Source organism: Homarus americanus, unplaced genomic scaffold (assembly GCF_018991925.1).
Source record: "Homarus americanus isolate GMGI-L3 unplaced genomic scaffold, GMGI_Hamer_2.0 scaffold23578, whole genome shotgun sequence".
NCBI lineage: Eukaryota > Metazoa > Arthropoda > Malacostraca > Decapoda > Nephropidae > Homarus > Homarus americanus.
The window spans coordinates 6,358,632-6,373,587 of record NW_024733231.1 but is presented as its reverse complement, the minus strand read 5'-3'; the positions used below and the strand labels follow the sequence as shown (position 1 = coordinate 6,373,587).

Here is a 14,956-nt window from a genome sequence, read left to right as displayed (position 1 = left end):
CCCCGCTACACAGCTAAAGTTGTAAAGCATGCTCCAAGTGTTATGGTGTGGGGATGCTTTGCATTTGGTGGAGTTGGCAATTTAGTATTTTTTGAAAAAAATGAGTGTAAATCAGCACAGCTATTTCAAGTTATTGTGTGATAACCTGCCTGAAAGCTTTGAAAAGTGTAACGCTAGCTGGTTCATGCAAGATGGAGCTCCTGCTCACACAGCTCGATCTATTATCCAGTGGTTAGAGGACTGTGGTGTAGATTACTTCAAAAAGTGGCCTGGGAATTCACCAGACCTAAATCCCATAGAGCACGTGTGGCATATCATTAAAAAAGAGCTTCAGGATAGTGACGCTTCGACAATAGCGAAGCTAAAAATAGGAATACAGGATATTTGGGATAATATCATTCCCCAACACGTAGAAAAACTGGCAAGATGCATCCCACAACGTTTGGAGAAGGTCATCAAGCTTAGAGGAAAATCGCTTGTCAAATAAGGTACGTCATGAGCCCTTTAAATGTCTATTCAAATGTCACAATTGTTTACATTCGTCTTGCGCTCAAACTTTCCGCTACCACTGATTACCGGGTATTATATTAAGTGTGAAATATCGAAAAGTTTTTTATCACCGGTATTTTTTGTAGATGAATGAGATGTGATACAGTCCCATCATGCACGGGTTCAACCTAACAAAACTATTACGCATGTACGTAGAGGTCAACCCCCAATTTTTTGCCTAAAAATTTGGTCTTAAAAACTCGAACTACACACGAGTATATATGGTAACTTTTAAGAGGAACTTATTAAGAAATCTTCTGATAAAAATAATTAAATTACTTAACTCTTAAGTGTAGCTGTGAGAAATTCCATTTGTATAAAAAATTCTCCATGCAAAATTCTTAAAAACAACAAGTCACATCAAAGATATGCTGATCATAAGAAATGCATCTTGGCAATCTATTCCTGCAGCAAAAAAAAAAGGTGAACAGTCCAAAGACACTGTGAATAAGAGAATGTAGGAAACTTTCAATAAGAGACAATCTAACAAAATCCCAAGACGGAGATTTTTTCAAAAGAAACCCAGTGAGCTACTCTGTAAACACACATACATCAACAACAAACATATGTACACACACACACACACACATTGGCACAAAATGCCAAATAATGCATCCAAGTCTCTAAATGCTTTGCTGTAAGGGCCATGATCATGATAAAAGTCTTGCCCATTAAATGACCTTAACAGTGCAATATACACTTTCATCTACAGTAGCTCTGAATAGGTTTACCTTTTTATATACCTATTATAAAATATGGCATCAGGTTTATGAAGACAGATGGATGATGCTTACAAATTCTCACTTAGATCACAACCAAGAATCCATATACTGTAGTATTAAAATACATCGGTAAAAAAACAAACAAATTCAGCGCATATTTTAAGTCAAGATTTTATGAAGTATAAATTGAAAATAAACTATTTCCTGACCATTAGAGAAATTCAATTACCCAAGGCAATTTATGAGTTGAGCATATGACTGTGACGATTAAGTTGGAAGCGAGTTTATACATTCAGGCTCACAATGACTTAGACACTTCTCGGATGATTCAACAATAGCCCCACAGCTAAAAAAGCACAAGCGATATTCTCATAGGTGTAAGAAGTCTTGTTTTGGAGAACTTCAAGCACCACAAACACAACATCCACTGCATCTCTCAGTCATTGTAATTAATGTTAACAATACTACTGATCTCCATTTCTTAATCTGAAGCATCCTTATCTTCTCTCTCCTTCTTCTTCTTCTTCTTTTTCTTCTTCTTTTCTCCAGTCTGAAATGAAATACATAAATCACAGTGCATGATTTAAAAATTATTTATTCTGTAAGTTCAACAATTAGGTAGTAGGCAGCTACCAAACAGGGAGGTACTACCGCCTGGAAAGATATTGGAAGCATAATGTATTGTCTAATGGTAGACCCTGCTGCCATATGGCATCACAAAAATTGTGACCAAGTCCCAGGTTGCTGATCTGACATTTTGCCTCATTTACACACAATTGCAGGGTCTCAATTGTTTCTCTTATTATTGACAACACAACATATATACCGTATATTGTTTCTCACTTTTGATCTTTTATCATTTGTGTATTTCTTTATTATTATTAGTGTTGTTATTATTATCATTATTATTTTATTTAAAATGTTGTATTTTGTATTATAAATTTTATTTACTATGAATTATTATTACATCCCCCAGCCCCGATGTGGGTCAGTGACCTGTGCCCAGGTGGGCTAATCCCCGTAAAAAAGAAAAAGAAAAAAGTGCATCATTTGTTAGCATATAAACAATGGAATGTAGGTACGAAGTATTAAGGTGTTTTCTCTTAAGCTAATAAAGTAAACAGGTATTATGTCGTGAACATATATTTTTCACTTCAAAACACTGCTCAAAAAAAAAGTCTCCCTTTGTATCAAACACAATTATGTAGAAACCTGTAGATTAATCACAACTACAATACAACCCCACTTTAAAATGTTACCTCTTCTGATTTTGTCTGCTCCTGAATCTCCACTTTCACTTCCTCCTTTATGTTCACTTCCTCCTTTATGTCTTGATGTTTCTTCCTCTTCTTCTTCTTCTTTTTCTCTGAGTTGTCGCCAGCTGAGACATCGAACTTTTTCTCATCTGCCTCAGCATCAAGACCTTCAGATTCACTCAACTTACGTTTCTGTGGAAAAATGTACAGTATACTATATATAAGTAAATAAATAATGTTTTTCTGTATCAATAAAGACACGCTATGTTTCTGAATTTCAAAATAATAGAATTCTCGTTTAATGTGGGTTACTATGGGCCAACGGGGATACATAAGGAGGTTAGCACTACTATCTATGTACTACCTTTCACTCTCCCAGGCAGGAGACTCGGGCTGCCGACCGCTGAGTTAGGTGATGAGTCCTATAAACACTTAACACCAGGAAACCCCACCCATATTTTGGCAATTTGGTATATCAAGGCAAACTAATTATGACATGCAGTTTCATATTACAATAGGGTGCATAGATAATAGTGGTTTGTGGCAAGCCATTTGGCCATAACAACCTGTCAACACTTCAGATTTGATCACACCACATCTTATTGTACTGAAATAACTAATAACTGTCTTCCAGGGGAAGAGTACATTATGTAAAATTAAATGTGAAATAAGTACCAGCTTTAAGATCTACATTCAATTTTGTTTTAGAAATCCATGGTGCTAAGTCCAAGTAAGGGACCAATTCTGTTATGGGTTGAGGAAGTCTTCAATTTTGCCAACAGCAGGAATAAAACATAAAGTAACTGTCATCTGTTCGCACCTGTAACTTAACACTTGTGAGAACATTCAGGACCCAACAAAAGACAAATGTTCAAAGAATGGAAGTTTTCTTAGGAATGCTAAAGGAGAGGTACGGAGGTGCGCCATCCACAGATTCTTGGATGTAGACCCATAAATGGATACATGATGGCATGGGTTACTATGATACTCAGGTGACTGTAAAGGCATTTCCGTTACATTTCTCTTGTTTATACAGCAGAACAAACTGTCCCTCATACACTGTCACTTGCTTTATATAGAAACCTCACCAGATTCACAGATGTTGTCAAGGCTGGCACCACGAATAAGACCATTCACAATTTTAGACTTCATGTATCACCTCAAGATTAGGATAGTTTCAGGCTGGTTAAAATACAGACTGGTTAAGCTGGGGGCAATCTTCAAGTGGTTCATAAAGGCTAAAACTATGAAAGGCCATTTTATCAAATGTAACATTAGCCAAATGTTTCCTCTTAAGTGCTCTACTTCCACAAGGGTAAACATATATATAAATAAGTACAGTACATATGAATATATGGAATAATTTGGAATAAAATTTCTATGCATACCTTGGGGGAGGATTCAGGTTTAGGCTCAACTGTATCAAAGGGAAGCTCTGTTTTAATTTTGACTTCTGAGGTGCTCACTTCTTCTTTCTTAATACCTCCTACAAGAGTGTAGTCAACATAGTTTTTCAACCAGGCTGCTGGAGTATTCTCATTAGGCTTGCCATACTTATCCAATGTTCCATCCTTTATCATAAATTTCTTTATGCTAGCCTGAAAATAGGAATTAATCAATAAAAGACCTTAAACAAAACTATTTATCATTAATTCTGCCAAAAAATGTAAGAATGCTCAACCAAATTTATTCATTCTCAAATTACGAAAAGAAAGTCCAAAAGAAGCCTATGAGAGAAAGAAAAAGGTAAAGATATGGGGATGAAAGGATTACCTGAAGTTTAAAGGGAGATGAGACAAAGGCAGCATATTTCTAGAAAGGGAAAGATGAGCACAATTTGGAATAGGTGTGTGATGGCATACAGGGAATGAAGAAGGAAAGACAGACATGTTTTGACTAGGACACAAGAGGTCTTGAGCTTAGATGAACAGATACACAAAACATAAAAATACCTTTGGACCTAAACCCCATTTGCGGGGGTAAGTATCTCTCTCCATAATGACCCTCTTAATCTTGGCTACAATGCCATGATCACACGATGACATGGTAGACGTAGTCATCGCTGCCGTAGCTGGGGGAAAAAGGGGGGGGAGTACAGTATTCATGTAACTTGCACTTTCGTCTGTATACCATAAGTCTTAATTTGGTCACACAAGCCCTGTAACACATCACCATATAATTTTACAAACAGTAGGGGGTACAATAGCTGGTACAATATGGTATCTTGTAAAAAAAAAAAGGGGGGGGGGGACTAATCGAGTATACGTTAATGCAAAATTCCAGTGTTTATTATTTCAAAAGATTTTTTTTTAATTTGGCTTTGACAATACTCCGGTAAGCAAAAGCAATTAAAAAATACTATTACTGTTAACTGTCTGTGTTAGTAACCGAGAAATAAATTATTCTTGACAAATACTCACCAATACAGATGGCCTCTCCTTTTGAGGTGCAGACAACAATTTCTTCATTTATCTCTATGCCATTCTCATAACGCAGTACACCCGGTAACATAACCTTGGCACCATAACAGACAGCGTTAACAGCAGAATCCTTATAGAAACAAAAGAAAGAAATCAAGTGAGTCAGGATGGACGAAACTCAAACTAAACAGTCATCTTATGTTTTTTCTTCACAACTATTAAAACATTACAGCAATAATGACAAAAAAGGTATTAACAAACATTTTGACAAGATTTATTACAGTAAAGTTTAAAATAATGTGAAAAGTATACCGTACTCTTGCAGCACACTAGGATGCATTATTATCCTTGAGTGGCAGGTACAGCCGCCTGTACTTATACAGTACGGTATACCCGTTTACAGTACTGGCACGTTTTGAGAGACGTGGCAGCTCGGAATGGCCCTAAGGAACCTCGATGTAGTAGCCAGACTAAGGAGACTAGATAAGCATTGCACAGAGTTGTCACTGTACAGTACTAGGTATTAGTGCAGATGACTGTACAGTACATACATCCTCCAAATTTACCTTGGTAATTATTTAAGTACAAAAAGTGCTATACAGAAAAAATTTTTTTACCTTCATTATGATTTTCTTGTGGCCAACTAACATGGCTTCCATGGGCTTAATAATACGTCGCAGGTACGTTTCATCTTTATGATTCTCATAAAGCCATTGAGCATCCAGAACATCGTGCATCGTTACCATTGCATCCATCTCTCCCTGTATTCCTGTAAAGCAATACACTATAAGTCACATAAGCAGATGATACATAGTGGAGGAGGAACTTCATGAGGACACAATTCTGGTTTAAAACTAAAAGACCTCAAGTAGTGTCACAAATATTGGTTGCTAACTTCCCTATGGAGGGAAAAAACAAAAAAACTTAGATCTTAATCCCAGAATATTCTTTTAAGTTTGAAAAACCAAACAAATGGTATAAAGAACAACATACCTGAACGTACTCTCCGGAGTTCCTGCATATGTCCTCCTGTACCCAGATGGAGGCCCATATGCACACACATTGTACGAATATAAGTACCAGCTTCACAACTCACCCAAAAAATACCTGGGAAAAATAAAGATAAAAGTTTCTTATGACATATCTCAATTTTAACTTAAATAAACAATTGTTGACAATTTGCCCTTGTCTACATACAGCCAGGCACTGTTCACTTAATACTCAGGTCACTTTACATTTACTTACAGTCCACCACTTAACATTTACATAATCAATAACTGAACAGTTATAACAATGCACATTTTCAACATTTATTTTTCAATACCAATAAAGGATGGCAAAATTTATCCTCTTAAGATCACATGAAGATTAGGCACCCTAACTTATTTCATCTGATTATTTAACACCCTAACATTAGTTTAACCCCCCCTCCCCCCCAGGTAGCATAAGGGGGTGGGGGGTTATTTTCAAGTGAACAATTTTCTTTAAGCTCAAAAATTTTTGACCCCAACTTTCACCTGGTTTATCCATGGTGCTTCATATACCACCCACAAATAACTAAAGTATACAGAATGTCTCATAGATTGCAGACCATAAGAGAAGGCTTTGTGCAACCTATTCTGAGTCAGAAGGAAATAAACACAAACCTGTACAATATAAAAAATATAAAATTTTTTTGGAATAAATTGTAAATTAATAAAAAAAAAAAAAAAAGAAAGTTAACATGTTCCCATTAACCCTCTCGTGGTCTTTCAATGCAAATGGAAAAACCGTTGCCGTTGTCAATGCAAACTGCGTCAAAAGACTGCGAGGGGGCGAGCTCTTCGAACATGGCCACGAGTACCAGAAGGTGCTTCAGCCCTAATCTAACCATTTGGGTTGGGACTCAGTTTTATTGTAATGTTAGGTTGGAGTCAATTAGGACTGGGGTCCATTTGTACAGTCACCCAAATTTACAGGTAGTTACTGTAGTTGAAAAGTAAAATCACATAAGAATTTAAATTTGCATGTTTGCTAAATAATTCCATTTACTTACTAATAACCTGTAAATTCTTGATCATAAAAGCAGAGAATAACGTACGGTTTACAAAAATATGCTGGCCATACCCATATTCCTTTCAGGATCATATTCGATGAGTTTGTTTTCGTACACGGTACGAATACGGAGCTGTCTCTTGACGGCAGAGATTAGTGGTGGTCTCTGGAACTGTGCCCCTTTTAGTTTATCCAAAGTCTACCAAAGAAAAAGACATCGGATCTCTATTACTTAAGGGGTAAGAATTATAAAAACATCTTGTCCAAAATGGCATAATCCATCCATTTGGTTTGGCACACAATAAAACATGCATATTCTGCTACATCATCTCTACTTCATTCATTCTGAACTTGATAATTACACTTTATCAAAAGTCAAACTGAACACAAAAAAACTGATAATTCAAATCATAAGTCACAAAAGAATAAAAAAAATAAATAAATTGAGAGCTAACATACCTGTCTCACTTTTAGGTCATTTTCTAAATTCTCATGAAGACGGAAGATGCACACATATTCTTTACCAGCCCCCTGTTGAGATTTGACTAGCCGTGTGGTTCTCTCCAAACAAACAATCAAACATCCTGGAAATTATGAGAAAAGTAGTAAAACTGACAAACCCTTCCTGATATGGTACTGTATATCTTGTTCTTTGACTCCAAGGCAAACTTCAATCTCTGAAATAGGAGTTACCTGTACATTTTTTTTGTTAGTAGCCTTTCTGTTAGTCATCATCAAATTACCCATTTCAGACCCATGAGCCTTGTGACCTTAACCATTCTTCCCATAAATCTTCATCAGAATTCCCCTGCCGATTCAGAAGTTAATTTGGGACAAGCAAAATAAAGCAGTGAATAAATGCTTCTTCCTTCAGGATGCATGAAAACTGTAATACAAATCTGTTAGTTTATTTCAGTTACTCTACAGAACTTAACATCACTAATTAACAGCAAATTTATATCAATTAAAACTAACCTGTAACTCTAGGGTCCAAGGTTCCAGAGTGTCCAGTTTTACGCAAGTGTAGAATGCGCTTTATCCAGGCTACAACTTCATGTGAGGATGGATTGGAAGGCTTATCCAAGTTAATAAAACCTGCTTTCACATATTCACCAATATCTCGCTTTAGAGGTGAGCAGCCATAGGGCAGTGGAGTGTAATGGTTGGAGCGTACATTTAGCTTGTCAAAATTCTGAAAACCAGAAACTTATGAATTCAATATTTTCACAGTCGAGCCTCCATGGCATAGGACATATGTAATCCCTCCCCACACGTTAAATGTACAGTATTAAATAAGTTCTGTGAGTAATTAACCACAACAAAGGATTAGTAAGGTCTAATTGAATGGCAAATAAAAATCTTTGAGTGTCAGTAACAAGAAGTTTTCCTTATATGAATTATTAAATACAAAATTTAACATTAATTTCCTGGAGAAAAAATACCATGACCAAATACAGTAAAACAATCCAAAAAAGCATGTTTCTTTCTTTTCTTAAGTGTACAACATAAACTTGTAAAATTTTTGGGGTAGGAAAATTTTAAGAAATTTTGAGAGAAATCCCGGACAAAACAAGCACCCACCTTCAACAACAGGGGCCACTCAGAAGTGTCAATGGCTTTTGGTGGGACATCTGATGGTTCAATCTTAAATGAAGTTTGCTGGTGGATTTCCCCAAGTAGTATTTTCGGCTTTTCTTCACTCTTTATTTTCTCCATTTTTTCAATCTTCATTTTCTCCATTTTTTCACTCTTTATTTTCTCCATTTTTTCACTCTTTATTTTCTCCATTTTTTCACTCTTTATGTTCTCCATTTTTTCAATCTTCATTTTCTCCATTTTTTCACTCTTTATGTTCTCCATTTTTTCACTCTTTAATTTCTCCATTTTTTCTAGGACACCTGTTAAGAGAACATAAGAACATAAGAAAATAAGGAGTCTGCAATAGGCCGGTTGGCCTGTGCATGGCAGCTCCTGTCGAGAGTTACTACCACTCTCTATCATCCATGAATCTATCCAGCCTCCTTTTAAAACTTTCCAGAGTTCCCGCACTTACTACATAGTTGCTAAGCTTGTTCCACTCGTCCACCACCCTATTTGTGAACCAGTTTCTTCCTATCTCCCTCCTAAACCTAAACTTATCCAACTTAAATCCGTTGCTCCGAGTCCTATCCTGCTCGGATATTATAAGATCTTTATCTATGTCCCCTTTATTGATTCCTTTCACCCACTTAAATACTTCTATCATATCTCCCCGCACTCTTCGTCTTTCTAGGGAATGCAAGTTTAGTTTCTTTAACCTATCTTGATATGGTAAGTTTCTAAGTCCCGGAATCATTTTCGTCATTCTTCGCTGCACCGACTCTAGTGAATTGATGTCCATTCTATAATAAGGGCACCAGAACTGAACCGCATAATCGAGGTGCGGACTGACTAGCGCCGCAAGATATAGTTGCAATAAGACCTCTGCACTCTTATTACTTACACTTCTAGATATAAAACCTAATACTCTGTTTGCCTTATTTCGAACATTAACGCACTGTTTTCTAGGCCGTAGGTCCGGGCTTACAAGTACCCCTAAGTCTCTTTCACAAGTCAACTTCTCTAGGTTGATGTTGTTAAGGCTGTATAAAATGTTGTTAAGGCTGTAGTATTTACATATCCAAACTACGTATATTTCCAACAGATTGAAGGTCCAAATCGTTCAAAACACATCATACACCATATAGGAAAAACAGTTTTGATATCTAACCTAACCCTAACGTAACCAGCCTAACCGGATGACCCAAAATAAAATAATACCCCTTCAAGTTATTCTCTTCATTACTCCACCCAGGTTACACTATACTGTACACTGAAAGAATCATTGAGTAAAAATACCCTATAATACATAGAATATCTTAAGAGTATTAAATGGTAGTGATCTTTGAAAACACCTTCATCAAACACTAATGTGTACAAGTACCCTTCCACCACTCCTAATGACCAACACCAATATTAAACTATATGTGATTTTAGCAGCAACACAGCTCAGTAATAATGTGTAGGCAGCCGCAGTGTAGGCGGTCCGACTAATTACCCAAATGTAGCCATAATGAAGTCAAATAATGGTCCTACATGAATAAATCGGACTGCCAGCCACTTCTCGACTAGTATTTGGCGTCACAAAGTCGCAAAAAATTGGAAAACTTAATTTAAACCGAGTTAATAGATCGCGTGCATGTACCGAGGGAGCGAGTAATTACCCGAATGAACTCAAAGTAGCCAAATGTAGTCGCAATTAACTCAAATAATGGTCCTACAGGAGTAAATCGGGCTGTGAATCACTTCTCGATTATTATTTGGTGTTATAGTCACAAAAAATTGGTAAACTTAATTTAATCTCAGTTGTGTTAGGTTAGGTTAGGTACATGCACTCGATCTATTAACTCGGTTTAAATTAAGTTTTCCAATTTTTTGCGACTTTGTGACACCAAATACTAGTCGAGAAGTGGCTGGCAGTCCGATTTATTCATGTAGGACCATTATTTGACTTCATTGTGGCTACATTTGGGTAATTACTCGGACCCGCACTGTAGGTAATAGTGAATGGCACACAGGATAATACTTGGACCCATCAGGTTGGAAATTTTTAAACTAAAGTACAATTCAATTCTGACCCCTGAAAAGGCCATGGCTATAAGCCTAGGTAATAGGAAGGTGCCCCTGAGACGAAATACTACGACTGTTAGTAAACCCGACTGTTGTTACCAGAGGAGGCAAGCCATCTTAGATATTACCAAAACTAACACTGACTGAAAATTCGAAAAAACCTATAACTCATGCTGGGGAACTCGGCCTTACCTACTCGAAGTTCCTTCTAAATTTCCTGGGATTTTGTAGCGCTTACACCGTTTCTACACCAACACTGACCACTTACAACACTAATATACTTCTACCATGCATAGAAAGTACTGTATTAGTCGCTGAGAGCAGCAGCATTAGGAAATTACTGAGAGAGAAGCCACACCGTTTTCAGCCATGTTGTTTGTTGACGAGCACGTGCGTCCTCCCGCTCACCCGGGCCGCTGGTTAATATGTACCACTCCTCCAGCCTCTTATTATATTGAATTTTACCTTCACATATATTCATATACCATTACAATCCGACTCTATCACAATAATATTCTTTATATATATATATATATATATATATATATATATATATATATATATATATATATATATATATATATATATATATATATATATATATATATGTGTGTGTGTGTGTGTGTGTGTGTGTGTGTGTGTATTCATTTTCTTTACTTATTTTTCTTTATATTATATACAACCCCTTCAGAATAATTTTTTTTTCTAATATAGTTTTATTTTCTTATGTATTTGTCTTATGTTACAAACTAACTCAATTTTACTGCTAGTATTTGTATAATTATTGTTTCATTCTTCATTTACTTTACTTTTTGTGTGTGCCTATATTTCACATTTAATATATTTATTTTGATCAAATTTCACCTATATATGTAATTATATTATGCGCTACAAACTTATGCATGATACTATACTAATAATAGTTTTACAATTAATATTTACCAGTCTCCATTAATTGTACTGTGATTACTTTTCTTATCAGTGGCTGCCACGTGCTCCACTCTTCATACAGTTACCAGTTATTATTACCACCAGTGGTAAATACCTCCACTAGTGGTAATGTCGAATTTTGTTAGTAAACAAATCCTAAAAATGTTTGTGTTGTCTTATATAGTATGTTGTCGTCCACTCATCATAAACATCCATAAACATTTTATTAAGACAATTAGATTGGTGTTAAATTGTGAAGTATTACAATATAATTAATTTATTTCACGGGTGCAATTATCATCAGAATCTAAGATTATTAGATATTAATTTGCAGGATTCAGTCAACCATCCCTCAGACGTGACCGATCGCCCAAGCGGCTAACGAGCCGATCAGTGGCGAAATGAATTAAAGTAAGACTGCATCTCAAAAGTAAATTAGATTTTATTCCTGTGTTGCTTTTTGACAAACTCGTGAATAACTCCATCGATAATTGACAAATATGTAATTAGAAGCAAAATTCCTTGGACAAATTGTTAATATCAAACAATTACTTGAGGGTTACGTCGGTAAAACGAGGCTTGGAATAATAGCATTTATGCAATCACATTTTCTTTGTATTACATAACCCCCAAGAAATTAATCTAAAGTATTCTGATATAATTTAATATAATCTAATAATCTAATGGCATTTGTCTAAACCTAAGTCAGTTCACTTGAACCGAACGTGACCTAACTTAACCTTTGTTGTCTCATGCAAAGTTGCAAACCAGAGCCAGTCGTGGCGTGACCTCATAAGGGGACAGACGTGCCCATATAGGTGCTCTTGACTTCCCGATCGTCCCACAAAGGTCCCCTCAGCTGGCAAGTTTTGCCAGCATGGGGGGTCGACATAAACGTCCCAGAAGAGGCTCTCTCATAGACGCAGACGCACACATCTGTGATACTGATACCATTACCAACTCGCCTGGTCATACTGAATCCAACGCCCTTCAAGAGTCAGACCCCAGTGATTATGACAGTGACGGTAATGTTTCTATGGGAAACACTAGCCGAAGTGGAAACACCAATGCCACGGACCCTATCACCCTGCCCTCTGCCAACCAGCCAAGTAAGCTGAATCTGCACTTCCCCAAGGACTCACTGAAAACTGTAGAGGAACGCTTTAATTGGATGATGAAGTACTGCAGACAACACGGTCTCTACATTCAATTCCGACAAGGTAAGAACCGGAACTTTATCAAGTGTCAGACTTCTGAGGCCTATGAAACACTTAGTACTGTTGGCTTTTCCCTTGAGTCTTTTATCCTCTTCGCCACTGATCGGCTTGTTAGCCGCTTGGGCGATCGGTCACGACTCTTTTCCTTTATATTCTTCACCAAAAGGTCGGCTCGCTAGCCGCCCGGGCGATCGGTCACGTCTCTGTCACCCACTGTTGGCAAATACTGGGCATGCACCGGCTCCTGAATGTACCTGAACCCGCTCCAGTGTTGGTCAAGTCTTCTCTTGAAAGAGCTCACACTCGGTGCCGTCACAACACTTTCTGGTAGATTGTTCCAAGAGTTTACAACCCTCACTCCGAAAAAGTTTGCCCTCACGGTTTTCCGGACTTGCGGCTTCTTCAATCTTGAGCTGTGACCCCTTGTGGGGCGAGCGTCCGCCAGCTCCAAGTAAGGACACTCAACTGAGTAGTGCCCCCTGAGATGCTTATAAACCTCAACTAGGTCCCCCCTTGCCCGTCTGTAGTATAAGCTAGGCAAGTTCAGGCGCTCCAATCTCGCAGGGTAGCTGAGATGCCGAAGTGCAGGCACCAGCTTGGTGGCCCTCCTTTGAACATTTTCAACCAACTGACAGTCCCTAGCATATCTCGGGGACCAGATGGGGTGACAGTACTCCAGATGGGGAAGCACTTCACTCCTGAAGATCGTCACGAGGGACGGACCGTCTAGATATCTGAACGACCTTCTTATAAGACCCAATAATTTATTTGCCTGATTTACCTTCTTCTCAATGGCCTCCCCCCCCCCCCTTGTAGACGCTGATGAATGTTGCCACATCCTAGTGAAACGTTTCCCCTTATACGCTGACATCGAAGATGCGCGTGACTTTAACTCTAGTATACTGAGTATACGTCGCCATTACCAGGGGAGAGTTTCACAACCCGCTGTCATTATCAAGTGGAAGGGAAGGGAGTGCCCAACCACTGTGAATGCCCACCCACTCTTACCCCCACTGTATGCAGAAGCCTATCATCCTGAGCCTGCATTTTGTGTTGTCTGTTCTCATTGGGGTCACAACTTCACTGCCTGCTGTCGTCGTGATCGGCCGAGATGTAGCTTCTGTTCATGTAACCACAACTCCGCCGGCTGTGCCCAGAAAATCAAAGACCACCTTAATAGTGGTGGGGTGGGCTATGTAATTGATCCCAGAGGTTGTAACTGTGGCGGCCGGCACAATGCTGACTCACGGCAATGCCCCAATCGCCCGTCTGTCCCAGGGGAAAAGCCTCCCCGAAGGCCAAGTCTACCCCAACGCCCCCCCCCCCCAGTCTTCCGGGCCACACCCCCCTGTGTACCCTGTGTCTCCAGCAACGCCTTCTACAACAACACCTGCCTCTGCCTGGCCTCTCCTGGCTACAACACAGCAGTCCCGGCCGTCTCCTAACACAACTACTACTGGGCCTCCTCCCTGTCTCTACTCTGAAGCTGTCAGGCCTTGCGCTCCCACCGGTGTCCCCCACAACCCCCCTCCAGTGACATGACACAGATCATATCCCTCTTCCAAGAATTTACCAACAGTATTGAACAACTCTTCGCTACACTCTGTACCACCATCTCCCACCTACTCCTGCCCTCTGTTGCCACCCAGTCACTCCTCTCTGCTGGTTTGACACAAGCTGTTGGTCCCCCTGTGAGCCCCCCCTGCTCACGGCCTACTCCACCGCCGGCGGCCTTCACTACTGGTGTAGCGCCTCCCGGGCCTGCCCTGGTATGTCCTGCTGCCCCTGAGCGAAGTCCTGCCTCATCTTCACGACACTTGGTGCCTCAACCTGTCCTCCACCCACCGCAAGCCGCGCCCGCTCCTGTATCTGAGCGTCGACCAGTCTTTAGCAAGACGAAGTGCAAAAACGTTTACAATTTTACAGGGCCCAACAGGGAATCATGCGGAGTTCATGCTTGCCTTCATGATTCTTGCTTAAGAACGCAATTGCCTGAAGGCGCATGAGTTTGTCAGTAAGTTACATCCACGGGAGGATGAGTGTGTTGGGGTAGGAGAGTTCCCGCTACAATTTATGCTTATGACACAGTGTGGCAGACCTGTTTCTAGGTGAAAGGTTATCCTGTTCTGTAAATGCCTGGACGAGCAAAAGGTCCCCAGTGATTGGAAAATGGTTTATGT

The 14,956-nt window shown here is 39.0% G+C and overlaps 1 protein-coding gene across 3 annotated transcripts; it reads right to left on the bottom strand.

Annotated features, from left to right (window-relative positions):
* Window positions 1-731: 731 nt before the first annotated feature.
* Window positions 732-11,043, bottom strand: LOC121869642 (H/ACA ribonucleoprotein complex subunit 4-like). Of its 3 annotated transcripts, none has more exons than XM_042371154.1 (12): window positions 10,988-11,043; window positions 8,563-8,879; window positions 7,957-8,173; window positions 7,441-7,565; window positions 7,054-7,180; window positions 5,941-6,054; window positions 5,565-5,716; window positions 4,948-5,077; window positions 4,480-4,598; window positions 3,916-4,125; window positions 2,531-2,719; window positions 732-1,821 (listed from the first exon to the last, which is right to left on the bottom strand). In XM_042371154.1, exons 1-12 carry the CDS (start codon window positions 10,998-11,000, stop codon window positions 1,753-1,755), a joined length of 1,782 nt encoding a protein of 593 aa, XP_042227088.1. In that variant the 5' UTR covers window positions 11,001-11,043; the 3' UTR covers window positions 732-1,752. The 3 variants fall into 3 exon arrangements, with proteins under 3 accessions (XP_042227088.1, XP_042227089.1, XP_042227090.1); XM_042371155.1 differs by having other exon boundaries at window positions 10,822-11,021; XM_042371156.1 differs by having other exon boundaries at window positions 10,826-11,021.
* Between the last annotated feature and the right edge of the window lie 3,913 nt (window positions 11,044-14,956).